Here is a 23,995-nt window from a genome sequence, read left to right on the forward strand (position 1 = left end):
GCCAGAGCCTTCCGCCAGACAGGATCAGCCAGAGCCTTCCGCCAGCCATGAGCAGCCAGATCCGTCAGCCGGCCATGAGCAGCCAGATCCGTCAGCCAGCCATGAGCAGCCAGATCCGTCGGCCAGCCATGAGCAGCCAGATCCGTCGGCCAGCCATGAGCAGCCAGATCCGTCAGCCAGCCATGAGCAGCCAGATCCGTCAGCCAGCCATGAGCAGCCAGATCCTTCAGCCAGCCATGAGCCGTCCAGCCAGGATCCGCCAGAGCCAGCCAGCCAGGATCCGCCATTGAGTCCGGTGCTGTCCCTTAGCCCGGTGCTGCCCCTTATCCTGGGGCTGCCTCTTAGCCCGGTGCCGCCCCTTAATCCAGTGGGGTTTAGTTGGGGGGTGGTCATGTGGAGGAGGCTACGGAAGCGGATAGTGACTAAGGTGGGGTGGGGACCACGACCAGGGCCAGAACCGCCACCGTGGACAGACGCCCACCCAGACCCTCCCCTAGACTGTATGCTGGTGCGCCCGGAGTTCGCACCTTTAGGGGGTACTGTGACACTCTGGCTCGGGACTTTTGTATTTGAGCCAGGGTGTATTCGTTTTGTTGGGTTTGGTTTGGTTATGTGGGGTATTTGGGTGTGCTTGGTTTTGGTTGTTCTTGTTAGTCATATGACTCCCAATCGGAGGTAACGAGTGTCAGCTGTCGGCTCGTTATCTCTGATTGGGAGCCATATTTAATCTGTATGTTTTCCTGTGGGAGTTGTGGGTTTTTGTTCCGTTTCAGTCATAGTCACTGTTGGACTTCACTATCGTCTTTTGTTTTGTATATACGTGCTTTATCATTAAAGTCATCATGTTCACTCAACGCGCTGCGCCTTGGTCCGCTTCCTTAGACGATCGTGACAGTGACTATAACCGAAGAAAATTATCTTGGGAGATAATATGGTCAGCATTTGATTGTGAGATATTCTAGGTCGGGTGAACAGAAGGACTCGAGTTCCTCTATGTTACTACAATTACACCACGAGTCATTAATCATGAAACTCACACCTCCGCCCTTCTGCTTCCCGGAGAGATATTTATTCCTGTCTGCGCGATGAACTGAGAACCCATCTGGCTGGACCGATTCCGACAGAACATGTTTCCGTGAAACAGAGTATGTTATAGGCCTTGATGTCTCTCTGGAAGTAAATCCTTCCCCGTAGTTCGTCGACTTTGTTAACTAAAGATTGAACAATAGCGAGTAGAATACTTGGAAGCGGTGGGTGGTGTGCGCGCCTCCTAAATCGGACCAGCAGGCCGCTCCGAGTGCCTCTCCTCCGCCGGCGATGTTTTGGGTCAGCTGCTGGAATCAGTTCAATTGCCCTGGGGAGAGCAAACAAAGGATCTGCTTCAGGAAAGTCGTATTCCTGGTCGTAATGCTGGTGGGTTACCGCCGCGCTGATATCCAATAGTTTTTCCCAGCTGTATGTAATGATGCAAAACACTTTCTGAGCTAACAATGTAAAAAATAATACATAAAATAACAAAATACTGCAAAGTTTCCTAAGAGCTAGTCGCAAGGCCGCCATCTTCATCGGCGCCAGGATCTGACAATCCGACAGATGAATCTGGGTTTGGCTGATGCCAGGAGAACGCTACCTTCCCGAATGCATAGTGAAAACTGTAAAGTTTGGTGGAGGAGGAATAATGGTCTGGGGCTGTTTTTCATGGTTTGGGCTAGGCCCCTTAGTTCCAGTGAAGGGAATTCTTAACGCTACAGCATACAATGACATTCTAGACGATTCTGTGCTTCCAACTTTGTGGCAACAGTTTGGGGAAGGCCTTTTCCTGATTCAGCATGACAATGCCCCCATGCACAAAGCGAGGTCCATACAGAAATTATTTGTCGAGATCGGTGTGGAAGAACTTGACTGGTCTGCAAAAAGTCCTCAACCCTATCGAACGCCTTTGGAATGAACTCGAATGCCGAATGCGAGCCAGGCCTAATCGCGCAACATCAGTGCCCGACCTCACTAATGCTCTTGTGGCTGAATAGAAGCAAGTCCCAGCAGCAATGTTCCAACATCTAGTGGAAAGCCTTCCCAGAAGAGTGAAGGCTGTTATAGCAGCAAAGGGGGGGACCAACTCCATATTAATGCCCATGATTTTGGAATGAGATGTACGACAAGCTGGTGTCAACATACTTTTGGCCATGTAGTGTACTTTAGTTTACTGGTAAACTTCTAAAGTTTAATATACCCTCCCTTTGCAACCCTATGCAGAATTGACATACCTCAGTGTCAGTGTGTGAATATAGAATGGATCTTTTGATCGTCTCTGAAAAATGACTTGAAACCTTTTTTTATATACAGTCGTGGTCAAAGGTTTTGAGAATTACACAAGTATTGTTCTTCACAAAGTTCGCTGCTTCAGTGTTTTTAGATATTTTTGTCAGGTGTTACTATGGTATACTGAAGTATAATTACAAGCGTTCCATAAGTGTCAAAGGCTTTTATTGACAATTACATTACGTTTATGCAAAGAGTCAATATTTGCAGTGTTGACCCTTCTTTTTCAAGACCTCTGCAATCCGCCCTGGCATGCTGTCAATTAGCTTCTGGGACACATCCTGACTGATGGCAGCCCATTCTTGCATAATCAATGCTTGGAGTTTGTCAGAATTTGTGGTTTTTGTTTGTCCACCCGCCTCTTGAGGATCGACCACAAGTTCTCAATGGGATTAAGGTCTGGGGAGTTTCCTGGCCATGGACCCAACATTTCAATGTTTTGTTCCCCGAGCCACTTAGTTATCACTTTTGCCTTATGGCAAGGTGCTCCATCATGCTGGAAAAGGCATTGGTCGTCACCAAACTGTTCTTGGATGGTTGGGAGAAGTTGCTCTCGGAGGATGGTTGGTACCATTCTTTATTCATGGCTGTGTTCTTAGGCAAAATTGTGATTGAGCCCATTCCCTTGGCTGAGAAGCAACCCCACACATGAATGGTCTCAGGATGCTTTACTGTTGGCATGACACAGGACTGATGGTAGCGCTCACCTTGTCTTCTCCGGTCAAGGTGTTTTCCGGATGCCCCAAACAATCGGAAAGGGGATTCATCAGAGAAAATGACTTTACCCCAGTCCAATCCCTGTACCTTATGCAGAATATCAGTCTGTCCCTGATGTTTTTCCTGGAGAGAAGTGGCTTCTTTGCTGCCCTTCTTGACAGCAGGCCATCCTCCAAAAGTCTTCGCCTCACTGTGCGTGCAGATGCACTCACACCTGCCTGCTGCCATTCCTGAGCAAGCTCTGCACTGGTAGTGCCCCGATCCCGCAGCTGAATCAACTTTAGGAGATGGTCCTGGCGCTTGCTGGACTTTCTTGGGCGCCCTGACGCCTTCTTCACAACAATTTAACCTCTCTCCTTTAAGTTCTTGATGATCTGATAAATGGTTGATTTAGGTGCAATCTTACTAGCAGCAATATCCTTGCCTGTGAAGCCCTTTTTGTGCAAAGCAATGATGACGGCACGTGTTTCCTTGCAGGTAACCATGGTTAACAGAGGAAGAACAATGATTTCAAGCACCACCATCCTTTTAAAGATTCCAGTCTGTTATTCTAACTCAATCAGCATGACAGAGTGATCTCCAGCCTTGTCCTCGTCAACACTCTCACCTGTGTTAACGAGAGAATCACTGACATGATGGCAGCTGGTCCTTTTGTGGCAGGGCTGAAATGCAGTGGAAATGTTTTTTGGGAATTAAGTTCATTTTCATGGCAAAGAGGGACTTTGCAATTAATTGCAATTCATCTGATCACTCTTCATGACATTCTGGAGTATATGCAAATTGCCATCATCAAAACTGAGGCAGCAGACTTTGTGAAAATTAGTATTTGTGTCATTCTCAAAACTTTTGACCACGACTGTACAGTACCAGTCAAAAGTTTGGACACACCTACTCATTCCAGGGTTTTTCTTTATTTTTACTATTTTCTACATTGTAGAATAATAGTGAAGACATCAAAATTATACAATAACACATATGGAATGATGTAGTAACCAAAAAAGTGTTAAACTAATCTAAATATATTTTATATTTGAGATTCTTCAAATAGCCACCCTTTGCATTCATGACAGCTTTGCACACTCTTGGCATTCTCTCAACCAGCTTCATGAGGTAGTCACATGGAATGCATTTCAATTAACAGGTGTCTTCTTAAAAGTGAATTTGTGGAATTTCTTTCCTTCTTAATGTGTTTGAGACAATCAGTTGTGTTGTGACATGGTAGGGGGTGTATACAGAAGCCCTATTTGGTAAAATACCAAGTCCATATTATGGCAAGAACAGCTCAAATAAGCAAAGAGACGACGACAGTTCATCATTACTTTAAGACATGAAGGTCAGTCAATACGGAACATTTCAAGAACTTTGAACGTTTCTTCAAGTGCAGTCGCAAAAACCATCAAGCGCTATGATGAAACTGGCTCTCATGAGGACCGCAACAGGAATGGAAGACCCAAAGTTAACTCTGCTGCAGAGGATAAGTTCATTTGAGTTAGCAGCCTCAGAAATTGCAGCCCAAATAAATGCTTCACAGTGTTCAAGTAACAGACACATCTCAACAATAACTGTTCAGATGGGACTGTGTGAATCAGGCCTTCATGGTCGAATTGCTGCAAAGAAACCACTACTATAGGACACCAAGAAGAGACCTGCTTGGGCCAAGAAACACGAGTAATGGACATTAGACCGGTGGAAATGTGTCCTATGGTCTGGAGTCTAAATTGGAGATTTTTGGTTCCAACCGCAGTGTCTTTGTGAGACGCGGTGTGGGTGAACGGATGATCTCCGCATGTGTAGTTCTCACCGTAAAGCATGGAGGAGGAGGTGTGATGGTGCTTTGCTGGTGACACTGTGTGATTTATTTAGAATTCAAGGCACACCAGCATGGCTACTACAGCGTTCTGCAGCGATACGCCATCCCATCAGGTTTGGGCTTAGCGGGACTATCATTAGTTTTTCAACAGGACAGTGACCCAACACACCTCCAGGCTGTGATGGAGTGCTGCATCAGATGACCTGGCCTCCACAATCCCCCAACCTCAACCCAATTGAGATGGTTTGGGATGAGTCAGACGGCAGAGTGAAGGAAAAGCAGCCAACAAGTGCTCAGCATATGTGGGAACTACTTCAAGACTGATGGAAAAGCATTCCAGGTGAAGCTGGTTGAGAGAATGTCAAGAGTGTGCAAGGCTGTCATAAAGGCAAATGGTGGCTATTTGAAGAATCTCAAAAAGAAAATATATTTTCATTTCTTTAACACTTCTTTGGTTACTACATGATTCCATATGTGTTATTTCATAGTTTTGATGTCTTCACTATTATTCTACAATGTAAAAAATAGTAAAAATATTTTAGAACCCTTGAATGAGTAGGTGTGTCCAAACTTTTGACTGGTAGTGTATATAAAATACATTTATTCTTGGTAAACTTGAACACAGTGTACTCTGTGCACTGACTGAAGAAATATTCAGTCAGTGCACACATGCGCTGAAGGAAAACATAAATAAAAAAATTTCCAAAGAGATTGCATGGAAGTATTATGATTTAGCACATATGTGTTCTCCATGCAAACATAATGACTGCAGAAATCATACTATAAAGCAAAAATACCAAGTTGAATTTTACATTTCAGATCTCAACATGCATTTTTTAGCAGCTGCTTAGCAGCATCAGCTGTCTGGGCCACCTTGCTGGCTGCAACTGAATTGCAGAATTGATTAGAACTGTACCATTGTGGTGCCATTCATGTGTTAAACCCTAGCAGCAGTCAGCACAGCAGTGCTGAAATCAGGTTATGTCTCTGGTGGCTGAGACTTGCAATGAACGTCATAGTTGAAACTCGTTTTTACAAGCTTTTGCTTGGTTTTCGATATCCAAGTTTTACATTCTTGCACCTTTCGCAAGACTCCAAGAGAGTTTTAGCTACAAATGTGCAAGTATATATAGTTTCAACATTTGCTAAATTAAGCTCTAAAGCCAAACAAGTTTAATGTGTTTGTTTAAATGTATCTTGTGAGGCTAGATTTTTCTAACCATAAATTATTTTTTTCTGAGACGCTGTGGTCTAGGGCCAAAGGGCCTTCAGCCATATTTAATAGGACTCTATGTTTTGAGGCTTCTATGGAACTTGGTTTCAGGCCAAAAAGAAATCATTCACCTGAGGTGACTTGGTCAACTAATTAAATATCATATCAGAACATTTCAAACAAACCAATGAGACATTCCCACAAGTGTTTGCGAGACTTAAGGTTCATAGCTCATTAGAGGTTGGGCTCTTATCTACAAACCATTTCCATTAAACATTTTACATTTACATTTTAAGTCATTTAGCAGGCCCTCTTATCTAAAGCGACTTACATTAGTGCATTCATCTTAAGATAGCTAAGTGAGACAACACATGTCACAATCGTAGCAAGTACATTTTCCCTCAACAAAGTAGTTATCAGCAAAGCCAGTGGTAGTAGGAAGAGACAAGTGCATTTAAAAAAATTTTTTTTGGGATGGGTTGGGGGTCATGGACCCTAAAAGAAAAATGTGTAGGTTAAGCATACTTGCATGAGAATTTAGTCAAAGAGCGTATTTCATAATTCTGCATTGACTGTGCTGGACTGCAATGAATGGCCTGCATACTGAGCTCCTTGATTTGTTTGAAATAAATACAAATTTCAGGAGTTCAGATTACCCTTAGCATTTCCCTTAGCACACTACAATTATATAAAGTGGCAGAGAAAATCTCTCAGATATTGATCAATCATAATATGTCATTGGCAAAAGTGTGTACTCTTAGTACCGGTTTCCCAGACACAGATTAAGCTCAATGGATAATCTCCATTAAGAATGCTTTTTAGTCCTTTTCAGTCTTTAGGCTTAATCTGTGTCTGGGAAACAGGCCATTGAGGTACTCAGGTATATATAATCACAGCTTGTGTAGCACTGTCTGTGCAGGCAGTCATAAAACAAACAATGAAAGTGAATGTCAAGAGGAATAATTTGTGTTGGACCCAACAACTGGTTGGACCACTGCTTGTAGGAAAGCAACACAGCTAATAGTCACGTTGCAGACATGATTTGGTTCTGGGTGCTGAGATACTTTTTCATCAGCAGGGGGAAGGCACTCAAGTCCTACCTAGAGAGGAGGAAGACAGACGATGAAGTGGCATGTCAAGCAAGAGCAGGGGATCAGAAACAGAGGACAGAGCAGGCAAAGCAATGAGAGCAAGAAAGCATAATAATTATAATAATAATAATTAGTCATTTAGCAGACGCTCTTATCCAGAGCGACTTACAGGAGCAATTAGGGTTAAGTGCCTTGCTCAAGGGCACATCGACAGATTTTTCACCTAGTCGTCTCGGGGATTAGAACCAGAGACCTTTCGGTTACTGGCACAACACTCTTAACCACTAAGCTACCTGCCGCCATAAAATACATTAGCATTTAAGATTACCTTGGCTGAAATTATTAGTCAAAGGCCTTTTCTTTGGAATTATGTCAACTTGAAGGCTATTTGACAGGGATCCTATCTTACTGACAATAGCCAAGAGATACACCTACTGTGGACGGTTATACAAAAGTATGAGTGCACTGATCTCATCTATTAATGGTTGTCTGCTTTTTTGTTCTAACTGGGATGGTATGTGATGAATTAGAGGCAGTGAGCAGTGAACTAGTGTCAGATAATAAATGTGGAGCAGTAAACCAAGCCTATGGGAATTCATATTGCTAGCCTGGAATCCAAACTGATGTGCTCCATTTCACCATTGTTTCAGTTTTGATTCCAGGCTATGCAGTGCCAGGTGCCTTTTATAAGTGATAGAAAAAAGAAGCAAGAAAGAGGTCATAGAGACAACATTCTCACGTTGTGTCAATTCTTTATTATGGATCATCACCAACATGCAAAATCACTGATATGAACTAGCGCAAAAATCATACTAGATATATTTCATACATTTATGATTTTTAATTGGCTTGCACCACTTCTTTTAAAGTGACTGGGTAACATTTTACACACACTGAATTCAGGTATCAAGTGTGTGACTGAGTGTGTTTGAGAGAGATGTGTGTGTGAGTGAGCAGAAAAATGCAAATAATTTGGTCAGAACATTTAAATGACAAAGCAACTTCAAAATATATGGTAAGACAGTAGATATTAATTCTGAAACATGGTAAACAAACAATGTTCTCCGTTCTTGCAAGTGTAAACCTTTGAATCTGAAGTGCTATGAACATTGTTTTCCATTCTATTCTTCTTTAAGGTATTGTACTTCCTACTCCATTTTCATGTCTGTCATCACATCTTTAAATCTCAAGCAGGTATTAATAAAATAAACTCAACTATAACTCTTCATCAACGTATATAGCTATTAGTTAACAAAAACACCTCAGTAGACAATATCACTTTCCAGCATCAGATTTATCATAGGTTCAGCTTGTTCTTCCTATACGGTCTCATTCTCTTAGTATCACCTACCGGCTCAATACTCCAGGTGGAATTCAATCAAATATGCAATGTGGGAATCACAAAATACAGAAGAATGCAAATAACATTGTTCCTCTGCCACAAAGTTCTTACCTAATATAGCTAGTACTATTAACTAATAGGCAATATTTCTCAGTGAAATAAACAAAATGATTTTGACAGTGATGAAATTTTGCATTCTAACAGTGGCTGGAACAATGTTAGCTACATGTTGCATTGAAGGTTTGACTGTACCCCATCCAAAGTTGAGCTAGGCTAATCAGCTAAGGCAGTGCACATAATATGAGATAAGTCAAAATAAATACATTCTCTGACAAGCCACTCTTTCAATTGGTTAAAAGCAAAGATAAAAAGGTCAACCAACACATACAAAAGCCACACAACACCAGTAGTTAAAAATCCTGGACTGTTAGGCCAACCTGGTCATAGCAGTCAAACATACTGTAGCTAACCTCTACGTTATAGACAGTTGTGCCTCAGTTTACACATACACCAGGTTAATATTTGGATTCAAAAGCAATCTCACTGAAAGACAATGGCCTGGTTTGTCCACCATACACCTACAGTATATACTTGCACAATTCTTCAACAGCTCGTACCTAAAAATAATATGATAAAAATCAACAAATAATTCCCAATAAAGTTATTTGATTTTATGGCACCGGTGGTATAATAGACAGCTCTGTTGTTATATTCTCTCCATATCAGTTCACAGTATTCACTTAAATATGCTGTTGGTTTAAAAAATAGATCTTTACATAATATAACTATGTATTCTATTGTTGGATTTAGCAGTGTCATAACTTTATCCTTCCTTCCTGTCACTTCTTCTTCAGTTTGGCTTGGAGATCCTGCATGCGCGTGGAACATCATCTCCTCATAAGCTTCTCTGTGTCTTCTCTTCTCATCCATCTTCCAGTGTTTTTCTTCTTTAGTTGCTTTTCATATTGTTTAGCTGTTCAGAGGATAGGGGGTTAAATACTCTGCCCATTTGAGTTGGTATATAGCGTAGTGAGAAACAATATATTTCAAATTGTGAGAAGATGTAGAAGACCACAGAGAAATTAATTAGGCTACTTACCACAAAACTCTTTCAACATGGTCATTGCTGCAAAGTCACCTGTATGGCACAAGGAACATAGCCAAGACAACGAGAGAAGATTTCAAGGAATAATATAAGGAATATGTTTTGTAATGCACTAATTCCCCTAAATGTAACTATATTTAACCATAGCTCACCATACGGGTTTTCTCTTGCTCCTGTCTGTGTTTTAGTAGTTCCTCCATCTTCAGCTCATCCTCCAGCACCTGAACCAGGTCATTCTCATAGCACTCCTCCTCAACTCCACCAGTGTTCCTGCGACCAACACTATGGAGGTAAATCCAACATTACCATACTAAAATCTACTGTATAAGATTGTGTAGCTTTTATAGAGATTCATAGATTCCTACATCTGCACCAGTGCTTGACTTGGACTGAAATAGGTGACGGTGCTCATTTTGGGTGCCGGTACCAATTATATTCAGGTGCAGGAACTTCTCAATACTTTTGAGATAATATTCTATATGAGACTCGTTTCAGGAAACTAGGTGTATGTCGCGTGTCACTAATTCACAGGAGAGCCATTTGAACATAACTTTTTTTTTATCAAAATGTGTTTTTAAGCAGAAATGCCTTCTGGAACATGTGAACTTTCATGTGCCTTAATAACAAACTTGTATGCCATCTGTAAATACGAATACAATTGTTAAATTACGAGCCTAGTTGGTTTAGCCACAGAAAAAGACAGCAACCTTCCCGCTACCCATGATTGGCTGAGATAATGAGTGGGCTGGACATGACGAGAGATCAAGTTTTGAAATCAGTGGAATTAGAGTATGATAGCTAAGGAGATGGAGAAAACACTTGTCTCCGGATTACATCTTCAAACTAAGGGCAACCATGGCAGAGAGGGAGAAGCGTCCATCCATGTATACGGGTAAGATACTCTACCTAGCTACATTTTCAGATATTACACGTTTCTAATTTTGTCAGAAAGTCGTTTTCATTTAAAGTTATTACTGTTAGCTAGCTAGCTAACGTTAGCTGGCTGGCTCGCTAGCTAACGTTACGTGTATGATCTGTGTAGTAATATTATTCGTATCTCAGAGCCATTTGCTTTGCTAGTTATAGGCATTGTTAGCTAACTAACATTGAACCTGGTTGGTTAGCTACCTGCAGATTCATGCAGGGTAGTAACGTCATGAGTTGGGATTATGGTTCATTGTTTAGCTAGCTACATGTCTTAACAAAAGACTCCACTACGCAAGTAACCATTTCAATAGAATGTTCATGATGTCAATGCGACAACTGTTGATAGACGTAGCTGGTAAATTCGCACTGGCTATCTACTCCGATTTCAGAGCACTCTCGTCTGAGTGTCCCATAGTGCAGAATAACTGACACATTTACGAATGCTCAACACCTGTTGAATATGGCCGGTGTTAGTAAACGTTGGCAAAAAAGCATAATTAAATTGTTGCCAGCAGCACAGTTGCAGTCACCAACGCTCTGGATAACATAAAAACTGCCTAACCAGCTCTGCTAGGGTGAGTAAAAGGGTCAGTGAGCTGTTCTCTCATTTGTGTCTGGAAGTTGCTAGCAAGCTAGCCAACGTTAGCCAGTTAGCTTGGGTGCTTGACTGCTGTTGTTAGGACAGAACGCTCTGATCAACCCTACTCCTTGGCCAGAGCGTCCAGTGTGCGCTCTAAATGCTCAGAGAGCTAAATGCTCTGAATTTACGAACGGACAATCTGACAAAGCTCTGAGTTTACGGGCGGGGCTATAGCTTAAGAGGGTGTGAACGATGCTGAATGGGTGTAGACAAAGAAGAGCTCTCCAGTGGGTGTACCAAAACATTCAAAGGCCATTTTCTCAAAAGTGAGGTTACAAGTTTATCAACTTTCTAAGCAGAATTACTTTCCCATTGTTCCTCAACTGTAGTGTATGATATACCAGTCACTACTTTTATCCAATGTAAAAACACAATTTCAAATTTTGCTACATAAGACCGAATCGAGCTGGTCGGTCACATACTCAAGCAGAAGAACATTTGAGTTGCCGGTACTTAGTTCCAGTGAGCTCCTGCCCAAGTCAAGTACTGATCTGCACACTGTGCATACTGCAGACTGTAGTTACCGTGGTTTAGTGGTTATCTGTGCTAGAAGATCGAATGAGGGAGAGGAGACCAGTTCGTCTGTCTGAGAGTCCATGTTGCTCTCTGTCTCACTTCCAGCCTCTGAGGGAGACAACACAGTGTTAAAATGTTGCAAGGATGAGCAAAGTATACTGACAAAAGTCAGATAGAAACAGTGAGACTATAGTATCACCTGAATTGAGCTCTTTAACCAATGAAGACATGGTGTTGGTGATGGAGTCAGCAGCAACTAGAAGGTCATTTCTCAAGTTCCTCCTGGGGCCTGGGGATAGAACAGAGGCTCTGTGAGAACTGTGGCTCTCCAGACCCAGAGTAGGCCAATCCACTCTCATCTATAAAGTTGTGTGTGTGTGTGTGTGAATACATGCACGTGTGTATTACCCTGAGCGAAGGCCTCCTGCACATCTCCTCCCACACCCATGAGTGAGTCCTGAGGGGTGTGAGTGGGTGTGGTGGCGGCAGACTCTGACTGGGTTGGCATGGGGATGGGCCGGCTGACTGCGTGGCTTGGGGATGAGCGGGGGGAGCCAGGCCCCTGAGTCTGAAACAGGAAGTAGGGGATTAGTATGACTCTAGGTGTCAGTTCCTCATTTACATTTACGTCATTTAGCAGACGCTCTTATCCAGAGCGACTTCCTGTCACTGTTTCAGTAGTAGTAGTAGTAGTAGTAGTAGTAGTAGTAGTAGTAGTAGTAGTAGTAGTAGTAGTAGTAGTAGTAGTAGTAGTAGTAGTAGTAGTACACCTGTGCAGTAACAACCAGTGATTATCTTGATCAACATTGATCCATCTAATGTTGGTGGAGGTATTTTTATACTGAATGATTCAGTTATGAATCTCCATAGGTCTGTATGGGGAACTTAAAGTGGGGATTGTAGTTTTGGTCAAGAGTTGTATCAGTTATAGCATCATTCCCATATGTTAATTACAACGTTATAAGTAATGGAGCAAAAATTCCTCAAGTTCAGACCAGCTGAGTGCTGAAAAAGCTGTTAGGTTATGCATATAAAAAAATACATCCATAATTGGTGAGCAACAAACATTGCACACATGCCATAAGGAATTGTAGGTTCATTTAGCAGCACTTTTCATTAAGTCAATATTATCTAAATATTTAACATGCTGTTAGTTCAACTCACTGCTGCATTTCCAGTTCCCATTAGAGCTGATCATATATTGTCAGCAAAACCACAAACACACAATAAAATCACATTAATTTGTCCCCAAGTCTCTTCATATCTCTTTGAAAGAAGCATTAGTTATTTTTAGGTTTTACAGACAGACTTACAGCTTGCTTCCTTTCCTCCTCCTGTTAAGAAAAATGGTTATTCATTTACCGTCCCAAAAACACACAATAGCATAATCATTCAATGAAGACAATTTCTTTCACATGTAAAAACCTATTGGGATTTTCTGCCTAGGCCTAAAGCAAGTCTGATGCTAGCATGCCAATGCTAGCTAGGGCCAACTGGATTAGCATTTATCCTTTCTGTTGAGTAATTAGATTGATAGCTTTACCACTTAAGCCAGTAGAGTAAGCAGTTTATGTCAGAATTCTTAAACACCTTTCTCTATCCATTGTTGTTGTGCCTGACTCTCTGGCTGAATATTATCCTATTACTATGTGATAGTGACGTTGGTGGTATATTGTCAGTGGTCATAATCCTATGATCCTATGATCAAACACTGTCCTTGGGTAGAAAGACCAGAAGAATTAAATCGTATATCTCGACATCTTAACATGAAGAAACTGGGGAACACAAAGTCATTTTTTATAAAGACAGAGTTATGGGTTATGGTCAGAGGATGAGAAGGGAAGACTTGTCAAGACCAGAGCAACACTTGAGGATTTACTGAAGCCAGGGAAGTTCCTTGGTGAGAGATGAAGAAGTGCGCCTTCTAGTGGTCAGATAATGAAAAGTGTGTTCGATTTTCTCCACTTCTACCCAGTCCCTCCAGGATTTAGCAGGGATTATTTTTTGTGATATTTGCCGGCAAAAGTGCTTCATTTTGCATCTGCAATTCTGTTTTATTGCATGGTAATATGCAATGACTTTGTCCAATTTGTCGCAAAAAATGCGCTGACAAGGTAAAGTTTGTTTAAGTATGACTTGAGTGAACTATATTATGCGGTAAATGTGCGCTGATTGGTTGAAATTGCAAGCCCTCTTTTTGTACTGCGTATGGGTCAATTTTATGCAATAAGATTGCGATGATTTGACTGTTTTATGCAGAAATAGTGCGGTGATTGGTAAAATTTGCAAGCCCTCGCATAATATGCGGGGAATTTTTCATTTTTCAAAAGAATTTGCGATCACAGAATCGCGGCTCCTGGAGGGCCTGAGTAGGCCTACATTATAGTAGAAATTAAACTGTATGGCATGCACGGTGTGTGTTTCTTACGCACCTTCAGCAGCAGCATCAGCTGCTCCAGCTGTACCATGAGTTCCCTGCGACTCTCCTGCAGAGCGGACATCCTCTGCTCCAGCTCATCTTTGCGTTGCCTGGTAGAGGAAAACAACCATTATATATATATTTATATATATATATATATATATATATATATACACACACATACTACTTTACCAAAAGTATGTGGACACCTGCTCGTCAAACATCTCATTCCAAAATCATGTGCATTAATATGGAGTTGGTCCCCCCTCTGCTGCTATAACAGCCCCCACTCTTCTGGGAAGGCTTTCCACTAGATGTTGGAACATTGCTGCGGGGACTTGCTTCCATTCAGCCACAAGAGCGTTAGTGAGGTTGGGCACTGATGTTGGGTGATTAGGCCTGGCTTGCAGTCGGCATTCCAATTAATCCCAAAGGTGTTCGATGGGGTTGAGGTCAGGGCTCCATGCAGGCCAGTCAAGTTCTTCCACACCAATCTCAACAAACCATTTCTGTATGGACCTTGCTTTGTGCACGGGGGCATTGTCATGCTGAAACAGGAAAGGGCCTTCCAACTTTGTGGCAACAGTTTGGGGAAGCACAGAATCGTCTAGAATGTCAGAATCGTCTAGAATCGTCTAGATTTCCCTTCACTGGAACTTAGGGGCCTAGCCCGAACCATGAAAAACAGCCCCAGACCATTATTCTTCATCCACCAAACTTTACAGTTGGCACTATGTATTTGGGGCAGGTAACGTTCTTGGCATTGCGCATGGTGATCTTAGGCTTGTGTGCGGCTGCTCGGCCATGGAAACCCATTTCATGAAGCTTCCGACAAACATTTATTGTGCTGACGTTGCTTTCAGAGGCAGTTTGGAACTCGGTAGTGAGTGTTGCAACTGAGGACAGGCGCTTTTTACGCGCTACGTGCTTCAGCACTCGGCGGTCCCATTCTGTGAGCTTGTGTGGCCTACCACTTCGCGGCTGAGACATTTTTGCTCCTAGACGTTTCCACTTCACAATAACAGCACTAACAGTTGACAGGGGCAGCTCTAGCAGGGCAGAAATTTGATGAACTGACTTGTTGGAAAGGTGGCATCCTATGACGGTGCCACGTTGAAAGTCACTGAGCTCTTCAGTAAGGCCATTCTACTGCCAATGTTTGATTGAATGGCTGTGTGTTCGATTTTATACACCTGTCAGCAATGGGTGTGACTGAAATAGCCGAATCCACTCATTTGAAGGGGTGTCCATATACTTTTGTATATATAGTGTATATAAATTATATGCACACACATTTAAATGTCCATTTACATGGTCAGCATTGTTTTTTAAAAGAAACTTGAGATGGATCTACCTGAGAAGCCGTAGCTCGGCCAGCAGAGTGGGGTTCTGTTGGGCCGTGCCCGTTGGCGGCTGGGAGGCCTGCTCGTGCTGCACTCGCAGGCGCTGGATCTCCTGCAGGATCTCTCTGTGATACACACACATACACACATGCCAGTTGAAGCTAGTATATCACATATGTAGTCTTTCTGAAGTATACTGAACAAAAATATAAATGCAACATGTAAAGTGTTGGTAACATGTTTCATGAACTGAAATAAAAGATCCCAGAATTTTTCCATTCGCACAAAAAGCTTATTCTCTCAAATTCCTTGCACAAATTAATATACATCCCTGTTAGTGAACATTTCTCTTTTGCCAAGATAATCCACCCACCTGACAGGTGTGGCATATCAACAGCATGATCATTACACAGGTGCACCTTGTGGTTGGGACAATAAAAGGCTACTCTAAAATTTGCAGTTTTGTCACACAACACAATGCCACAGATGTCTCAAGTTTTGAGGGAGCGTGCAATTGGCATGCTGACTGCAAGAATGTTCACCAGAGCTGTTGCCGGATAATTTAATGTTCATTTCTCTACCATAAGCTGCCGAAACGGAGGAGTATTTATATCTGTAATAAAGCCCTTTTGTGAGGAAAAACTCATTCTGATTGTCTGGGCCTGGCTCCTAAGTGGATGGGCCTATGCCCTCCCAGGTCCACCCATGGCTGCACCCCTGCCCAGTCATATGAAATCCATAGATTAGTGCCTAATTTATTTCTTTAAATTGACTGATTTCCTTATATGAACTGTAACTCTGTAAAATCGCAGAAATTGTTGCATGTTGCATTTATATTTTTGTTCAGTATATTTTTGTTTTGTGTGATTCAGATGGTGTGTTTTGCCTTACAGGTGGGGTCTAGGGACGACAGGTAGCCTAGCGGTTAGAGTGTTGGGCCAGTAACCGAAAGGTCTCTTGTTCAAATCCTTGAGCTGACAAGGTGAAAAAATCGGATGATGTGCCCTTGAGCAAGGCACTTAACCCTAATTGCTCCAGGGTCGCTGTTGATAATGGCTGACCCCACTCGCCGAGGGTGTCTCATGGGGAGTTGGGATATGCAAAAAACATATTTCCAATTCACACATGCGTATAATATACAAACTTGTACATGTGTGAAATAGGACAATTATAAGCACCCACCAAATTATTATTATTAACAGCTAGCTTGACTACATTAAGTCTACTATAACCACATCATGTCATTAGACTTGCTTTCACATTTTTCTGATACTACCATGAAAACAGGGCTACAGCCAAGGGCTGGCACTAGGGTTGGGAAGTATACCGTATATACCGTATTCCTGGGTGTTTTGAAATACCCACGGTATGATTTTCAATACCGTAGAAATAATGTGTTGTTTGTTTTTGAATACATGTGTACTTTTTAAATAAATACCCGCAGTCAACTTCTGCATTAATAGATGAAGCAGATCGCATTCTTCATTTCACCTGTTAGATCATTTTTTATTATGAAGCTTACCGGTAGTTCACCAAAACAGCTTATGTCAATAACCGTGGCTATTTGCATGACAATTAACTGTTACCCAAAATCCCATAATCGTCACAGCCCTACTACAGCCCATTTGAATAACTTGTGATCACAGCTTGTGTGAGAAGCACATTGTAATTTTGAAGCACATTGAGTAGAACATTAAGTAACCTATCACCGCTCTTGTAATTTGGCACGATTGGCAGGGTTGGAAAAAAGAGGTGAACAGAGAGAGAAAAGCGAATTCAGAGGGAATCCATCCCTGACCTGTTTTTGCTCTCCAGCTCGGCAATAAGCTGCCTCTGCTGCTTGTTGGCGTCCAGAGAGAAAGAGATGTCGTTGGGCACCCTCTGCTGCTGGGCTTGTTTCTGTAAAACACAGACACATGACATTATCATAACATACAGGGACACATTACCTTATCTACTGTACTGAGGTTATTCCTGCTGATGTCATTTCCTTATACACTGCTACTCATAAACCACTACATAGTAGTGACATTAGCAGCCACAGTGAACACTGATGACCTGACTCAGGGCCCACACTCAACTTTCATCTTCTTTAACAGGTAATTGGAACAAATGTGTATTTGTGCTGTGCACATGAAGATGTCAGGTTTCTATTCATGGTATTTTCTCCCTCTATGCCCTCAGATAGCATTTGTCTCACCACGGTGGCTGCGTCAGAGGCCAGTCTAGCAGCGTAGCGGGCGATGAGACTGTGCTCTTCATCCTGGTGGTTACTGCTCTCCAGCAAACTGTTTACAGGTGGAGAAAGGAGAGGAGACAGTCACACTTCCACCTACATATTTACTGCAGTGAAGTACAGCAACTAGACACACAGCCACAAAATACTGCAGACAAATATAAAGAGTAGTTCTGTACTTACTTACACTACTGTACATAAATTGGGAAAACATGGGAATTTTCTCATGGAAATGGTAATTGGAACAGTGTATCTGATTGTTTAGTTAAGTATAATGTACAGTATTTACATGCAAACACTGGTAAAGTAGTTTGTACATCTGTTAAATCATCTGACTCCCATGTCAATTGGTGATGCTATTTAGGGACAAATCATAGCCATTTTGCCAAAGCCTTAAAGCAGCTAGATACAAACACACACACACACACACGCACTCACGCACATTCTATATGCAATAAAGAACAACATTGAGCTTATACAAATGCTAAGGAAGGTAACATGCAGTTGAATCTGTAAGTATTTTTCATCTGCAGAAAGATCTCTATGATGATACTACTACAGAGTCAAGAGAGGCGGAGGCAGCAGGAGAGCGGAGCAGCAAGGACTAAAGCAGATGATTCCTACAATCTTAGCACCCTTACAAAATATTCCTTTTGGATGGATACTTCAGTAAACGGTCAGTAGCTTCCACTGGATAATTTTGTTAAGGTCTGAGTTTCCTTTCAGAGAAAAGGAACAATTACAAAACTGTAGAAGACGTTGAGATTTACTGTACAGCATTTATTGAAAATCATGAACACGCACTAAAGTCCAAGAATCGAAATCCCAATCAAACTATTTACTGTAAGAGTCCAATATGTTCTAATAGAGGACAAACATAAACACACAGATATTCTCTGAAAAGAACTGACTACTTCCACTTATCAAAGCAAATAAGGAAAAGCAGCAAATTCTAAGCTGTCATCATAAGCACATTCCAAATGACAATTCTAGGGCAGTAAACTAGATTTTTACTATGTGAAGAGCAAAACAAATGCAACTTTCTACAGCCCTGTAACAACTTCATGAGCAAGATAACGCTGATTTAGCCGTAAAGAATAATTGCTAAGTAGCACAACAGCTGGCAAAAGCAGTATGGTGTATGAAAGAATTGTTACATTTTGTAATGGCTTAGCTACATTACTGTATGTCAGCTGTTAAAAGACAAGTCAGTGGTTTGTGAATACACATACTCCATTTATTCTGCTTGACGTGAGTAGTGTATGCAGTATTAAGGCTTGTAGCTCCAATTAATAAAGGGAGAGCCGTGCCAGGGGTGGTGAAAATACTATGTGAATACAGTGCCTTCAGAAAGTATTCACACCCCTTGACTTTTTCCACATTTTGTTGTTACAGCCTGAATTTTAAATGGATTACATTTAGATTTTGTGTCACTGGCCTACACACAATACCCCATAATGTCAAAGTGGAATTATGTTTTTAGAATTTTTTACAAATTAATAAAAAATGAAAAGCTGAAATGTCTTCAGTCAATAAGTATTCAACCCCTTTGTTACGGTTCAGAAATAAGTTCAGGAATAAAACTTTGCTTAACAAGTCACATAATAAGTTGCATGGACTCTGTGTGCAATAATAGTGTTTAACATGATTTTTGAATGACTATCTCATCTCTGTACCCCACACATATGATTATCTGTAAGGTCCCTCAGTTCAGCAGTGAATTTCAAACACAGATTCAACCACAAAGACCAGGGAGTTTTTTAGATGGGTAAAAAACAACAACAAAAAAGCAGGCATTGAATATATCCCTTTGAGCAAGGTGAAGTTATTAATTACACTTTGAATGGTTTATCAATACATTACAAAGATACAGGCGTCTTTCCTAACTCAGTTGCAGGAGAGGAAGGAAACCGCTTAGGTATTTCAGCATGAGGCCAATTGTGACTTTAAAACAGTTACAGAGTTTAATGGCTGTGACAGGAGATAACTGAGGATGGATCAACAACAAGAAGCCTGTACAGAATAAAACTATTCCAAAACATGTATTCTGTTTGCAATAAGGCACTAAAGTAAAACTGCAAAAAATTTGGCAAAGAAATGAACTTTCTGTCCTGAATACAAACCGTTAAGTTTAGGGCAAATCCAACACAACACATCATGGAGTACCACTCTTCATATTTTCAAGCATGGTCGTGGCTGCATCATGTTCTGGGTATGCTTGTCATCGGCAAGGACTAGTGAGTTTTTTTAGGATAAAAATAAACCAAATTCTAGAGGAAAACCTGGTTCAGTCTGCTTTCAATAGACACTGGGAGACAAATTCACCTTTCAGCAGGACAATAACCTAAAACATAAGGCCAAATATACACTGGAGTTGCTTACCAAGACGACATTGAATGTTCCTGAGTGGCCTAGTTACAGTTTTGACTTAAATTGGCTTGGAAATCTATGGCAAGAATTGAAAAGGGCTGTCTAGCAATTATCAACAACCAACTTGACAGAGCTTGAAGAATTTTTTAAAGAATAATGTGCAAATATTGTACAGGTGTGCAAAGCTCTTAGAGACTTACACAGAAAGACTCACAGCTATAATCGCTGTCAAAGGTGATTCTAACGTATTGACTCAGGGGTGTGAATACTTATGTAAATTAGATATTTATGTATTTCATTTTCAATAAATTTGCTAAAATTTCTAAAACATGTTTTTCACTTTGTCATTATGGGGTATTGTGTGTAGATGGGTGAGAGAGAAAAATAGTTGATCCATGTTGAATTCAGGCTGTAACACAACAAAATGTGGAATAAGTTAAGGGATAAGAATACCTTCTGAAGGCACTGTAGCTTGTAGTTTCCACTGTTACTTTACAGACAGAGGATTCCAGACTAACCATGATGTGGGGTTGTGTTGTAGGAGATTCACATACAGCCCAATGAGAACATGTTCATCAGCCAGTCTATCGGCCACATCAAGACTGTAGTTTAACCTGGAACAGTGTAGGGTTTCAGAACACAAACACAAACGACATACATGATGAGAACAGGAAGGAGAAGAGAGTACTGGACAAGAACAGGTCTGGAGAGAGACAGAATGTCTTCTCCGTCATTGAATGAGTCAATAGAAGAAAACACAAAACTGTGTTATGCTATCCCTGTTGTATTCTCTTTTGATACTAATACTATGGATAGGAATGTGATACTGTACCTGTACTGTATTTTCAAATAATTTACAGTACACAGAGAAAAAACCCTGCATTTATATCTCTAATCCTGTATCATAATATCTTTATGGGAATTCAATCTGAATAGACAGTGTTAAGGTTTTCAACAGTGAAAGTATTGTAAGTAAATGAATGTCAAAACATTAATATGTCGTTCATTTGACATTTTGAAAAATTTGCTAAATAACCTATAGCTCCAAGATGCAAAGCGTAGTCATGCACTAACTGCCACTCTGTCTGATAAAGCTAATCATTTCAATAAGCATTTCAAGACAAGAATGAGTGATTTTTGCTAAGTACTGTTTGCTTACTACTGACTCACAAGACCAAAACCCCACCTTGACCACATCGTCAACAACTGACCCCATACAACCTCTACTAATTATCACATCCACTGAAGGTATATATCTTTACAAACCTGGCTCTATGAATGGGGTCAGTGTTCAAACCAATGGAGCCTTTGTCTCTTTCCTTAGACTAGCATCAAGTGCAGGTGCAGCTCCTATACATAGAAATGATTGAGGACTCACTGACGCCAGATAACTATGTATGTAACTTCTCCTGTAACTTTCCCTGGCTCGCTCAGTGTGTGTGTGTGTGTGTATCTACCGTGCACTTATATTATTCCTGAGTCCAAGGCTGACATTACGAGCCAGCGAAACAGAAAATAAAAGGATATACAAGTATGTAAAAAGGAGTGTAGTTGTATGTTAATCATTGTAAAAGAAACTTGAGCGAGAGACTCCAAGTTAATATTAGTGCAACAGTTAGTTTCACTCTCCCAGGTGGGACACCTATGAAAATGATTGTAATAGATACTCTATCCTAATGAATGGTCAATGGCCTTTACTATGCAAGCACCATCTAGCATCTTTCAAATAGCCCCTTGAGTATCACTGTGTAAACCCATCTATAGGAAACGAGAAGAGTGAACGGCTCCACTGGAACAATGAGCACTACAGTGTACGCTCTATAATGACTATATTTGCGTCTGAAATGGCACCATATTCCCAATAATAGAGCACTACTTAAGTAATGCGCTATATAAGGAATATAATTCCATTTAAATTACAGCCTATATCTATCTAAATTAGTTTGTGCATGCATCTGAGTCACCAAACCATTCTCATAGGCAGTAGGCCCCCTTGGGTCACTGGGTTACTTACCCCCTTCCTTTCAACAGATCTGGAGCAGCCCTAGCCAACTGTTTTCTCTGCTCAGCTTCATTATTCTTGGTATTATAAGGCAAGCTATTTACACCAGACAAAAGAGTGAGACCACGAAAGGAGCAACACACACAAACACAACAATCTACCCTGACTTTCAGGGGACTTAAGTGGATGTGTTCATCTTTAATCAAGATGAACATGTACAGTCAGGTAACCTGATTCTCTTTTTGAAGATTCTGCATACGGCCTCGTTGCAGTCAGATACTTACTTCTTAGAGTAAGGGTTCCCTGACGTGGGCATGGAGTGGGAGAGCATGAAGTCATTGGTGCTGTTCATTGGTCTGGGAGGCCTGTGGTGCAGGAGACAAACTCGATCATGTTCAAACAGCCAACATGACAGTAGCTGCTCCCATCCTCAAATGGAAGAGAAGCCACTGTTGCATAACTGTGTGTGTGTGTGTGTGTGAGTGAGTGAGGAGAGAGAGTGAGAGGGTGAGTGAGTGAGTGAGTGAGTGAGTGAGTGAGTGGGTGAGTGAGTGAGTGAGTGAGGAGTGAGTGGTGAGTGAGAGTGAGAGAGAGAGAGAGAGAGAGAGAGAGAGAGAGAGAGAGAGAGAGAGAGAGAGAGAGAGAGAGAGAGAGAGAGAGAGAGAGAGAGAGAGAGAGAGAGAGAGAGAGAGAGAGAGAGAGAGAGAGAGAGTGTGTGCCTGTGTCTTTCTGATCTAGGTCTCAGAAGGCCGAAGGAGCATTGAATGGGTCTGGGGAGTCAGGGCACAATGACTGCAGTTTCTGATTGTGACAATATTGTCATGCAAACAATGCGTGGGTGTGGATTCCCTCCTCACTCATCCAAAGGTCATTAACTCCTCATAATCTTATTGTTTACATGACCTAAAAAGGTATTCACATGTGGCACAAAGGAGGGTCGGGATAACTGATGCAGAAATCTGTAGTAAACTGCACACAAGTTGGTTGTGCTAAAATGGATGTGACTTTCAGGAACTACAGGGCATAGTATATAAGGACAAAATAATATGCCACTAGCTACTAGTAACATATTACACTGCCTTCTATAGTACTTCAGTTGATCTAATTAAATGTACTACAGGCATATTCTAGGCAAGTATTCAAAGCAAACTTACCAAGTGTCTCTATTTTGCAGCAAGAAAAGAACAAAGACATTTGTTACAATCCTGTAGTGCATGCAATCCATGCATGCACTACAACGGCCACAGGGAGTGGTACAACTGAATTCACTTTCACATGAAAAGGGTCTAGATGACCAAATTAATATTTGTCTCACACTGTCAACCATTAGAATAAATTGCCACTATTTTATTCCTACAGCTAACATGAATTGATCATGTGCATCCGACAATTGATTGATTGTTATTACTTGAGTGTTAGAAGCATGTAGTGTAATGTATATAAATATAAGGTAATTACAAAACATGTAGATATACAGTACATACAATTCATCATGTTTCAACATTTACTTTGGGGATAAGGGGCTCTGATAAGGGATGATGGGATGGATATGAAATGTATTGAAATTGAAAAGGATGATTATGGTATTGAATACAAGTTTTACTATGTTACTGTATGAATAGAATAGAATGGCCCCATACTTACACAATGTGGGCAAGGTTCAGAGGTTTCTCTGGCATGTCAGGAAACATAGGGTGTAAAGGTTCTCTGCTGGATGCACAGCTCAGAGACTTGCTGAGAGCATTAGATAACTTCTTAGCAGGCGATTTCTGGGAGAAACCCAAAAGATGCTATGTGTGATTTCGGAGGGCAAGGAGAGGCACTTAAAACAGAGTAATGACAGAAAATTTGATATAGGACTAGATGTCATTGACCAAAATGTAAGAGAATCAAATCACAGTCTCATCATCATCTCCATAGCGCTGTATTGGGTGAAGCAAAGCAG

The 23,995-nt window shown here is 41.3% G+C and overlaps 1 protein-coding gene across 17 annotated transcripts in view; it reads right to left on the bottom strand.

Annotated features, from left to right (window-relative positions):
* Positions 1 to 7,885: 7,885 nt before the first annotated feature.
* The window catches only part of dtna (dystrobrevin, alpha), a 28,426-nt gene continuing 12,316 nt past the window's right edge, over positions 7,886 to 23,995 (bottom strand). For 3 of the 17 annotated variants that reach the window (XM_041896333.2, XM_041896331.2, XM_041896334.1), the window contains exons 9-24: positions 23,695 to 23,819; positions 23,205 to 23,213; positions 22,335 to 22,415; positions 22,063 to 22,146; positions 20,567 to 20,662; positions 17,643 to 17,730; positions 17,241 to 17,341; positions 15,454 to 15,567; positions 14,113 to 14,209; positions 12,994 to 13,014; positions 12,089 to 12,248; positions 11,880 to 11,969; positions 11,689 to 11,788; positions 9,750 to 9,879; positions 9,592 to 9,630; positions 7,886 to 9,465 (exon numbers count right to left, since the gene is read on the bottom strand). In XM_041896333.2, the coding sequence (XP_041752267.1) occupies positions 9,613 to 9,630; positions 9,750 to 9,879; positions 11,689 to 11,788; positions 11,880 to 11,969; positions 12,089 to 12,248; positions 12,994 to 13,014; positions 14,113 to 14,209; positions 15,454 to 15,567; positions 17,241 to 17,341; positions 17,643 to 17,730; positions 20,567 to 20,662; positions 22,063 to 22,146; positions 22,335 to 22,415; positions 23,205 to 23,213; positions 23,695 to 23,819 (1,314 nt within the window). In that variant the 3' untranslated portion in view covers positions 7,886 to 9,465; positions 9,592 to 9,612. Of the gene's footprint in view, positions 9,466 to 9,591; positions 9,631 to 9,749; positions 9,880 to 11,688; positions 11,789 to 11,879; positions 11,970 to 12,088; positions 12,249 to 12,993; positions 13,015 to 14,112; positions 14,210 to 15,453; positions 15,568 to 17,240; positions 17,342 to 17,642; positions 17,731 to 18,319; positions 18,398 to 20,566; positions 20,663 to 22,062; positions 22,147 to 22,334; positions 22,416 to 23,204; positions 23,214 to 23,694; positions 23,820 to 23,995 lie in introns of those variants that run through there. The other 14 variants (XM_041896332.2, XM_041896336.2, XM_041896338.2 and 11 more) reach the window with 14 other exon arrangements.

Source organism: Coregonus clupeaformis, chromosome 14, assembly GCF_020615455.1.
Source record: "Coregonus clupeaformis isolate EN_2021a chromosome 14, ASM2061545v1, whole genome shotgun sequence".
NCBI classification, from domain to species: domain Eukaryota; kingdom Metazoa; phylum Chordata; class Actinopteri; order Salmoniformes; family Salmonidae; genus Coregonus; species Coregonus clupeaformis.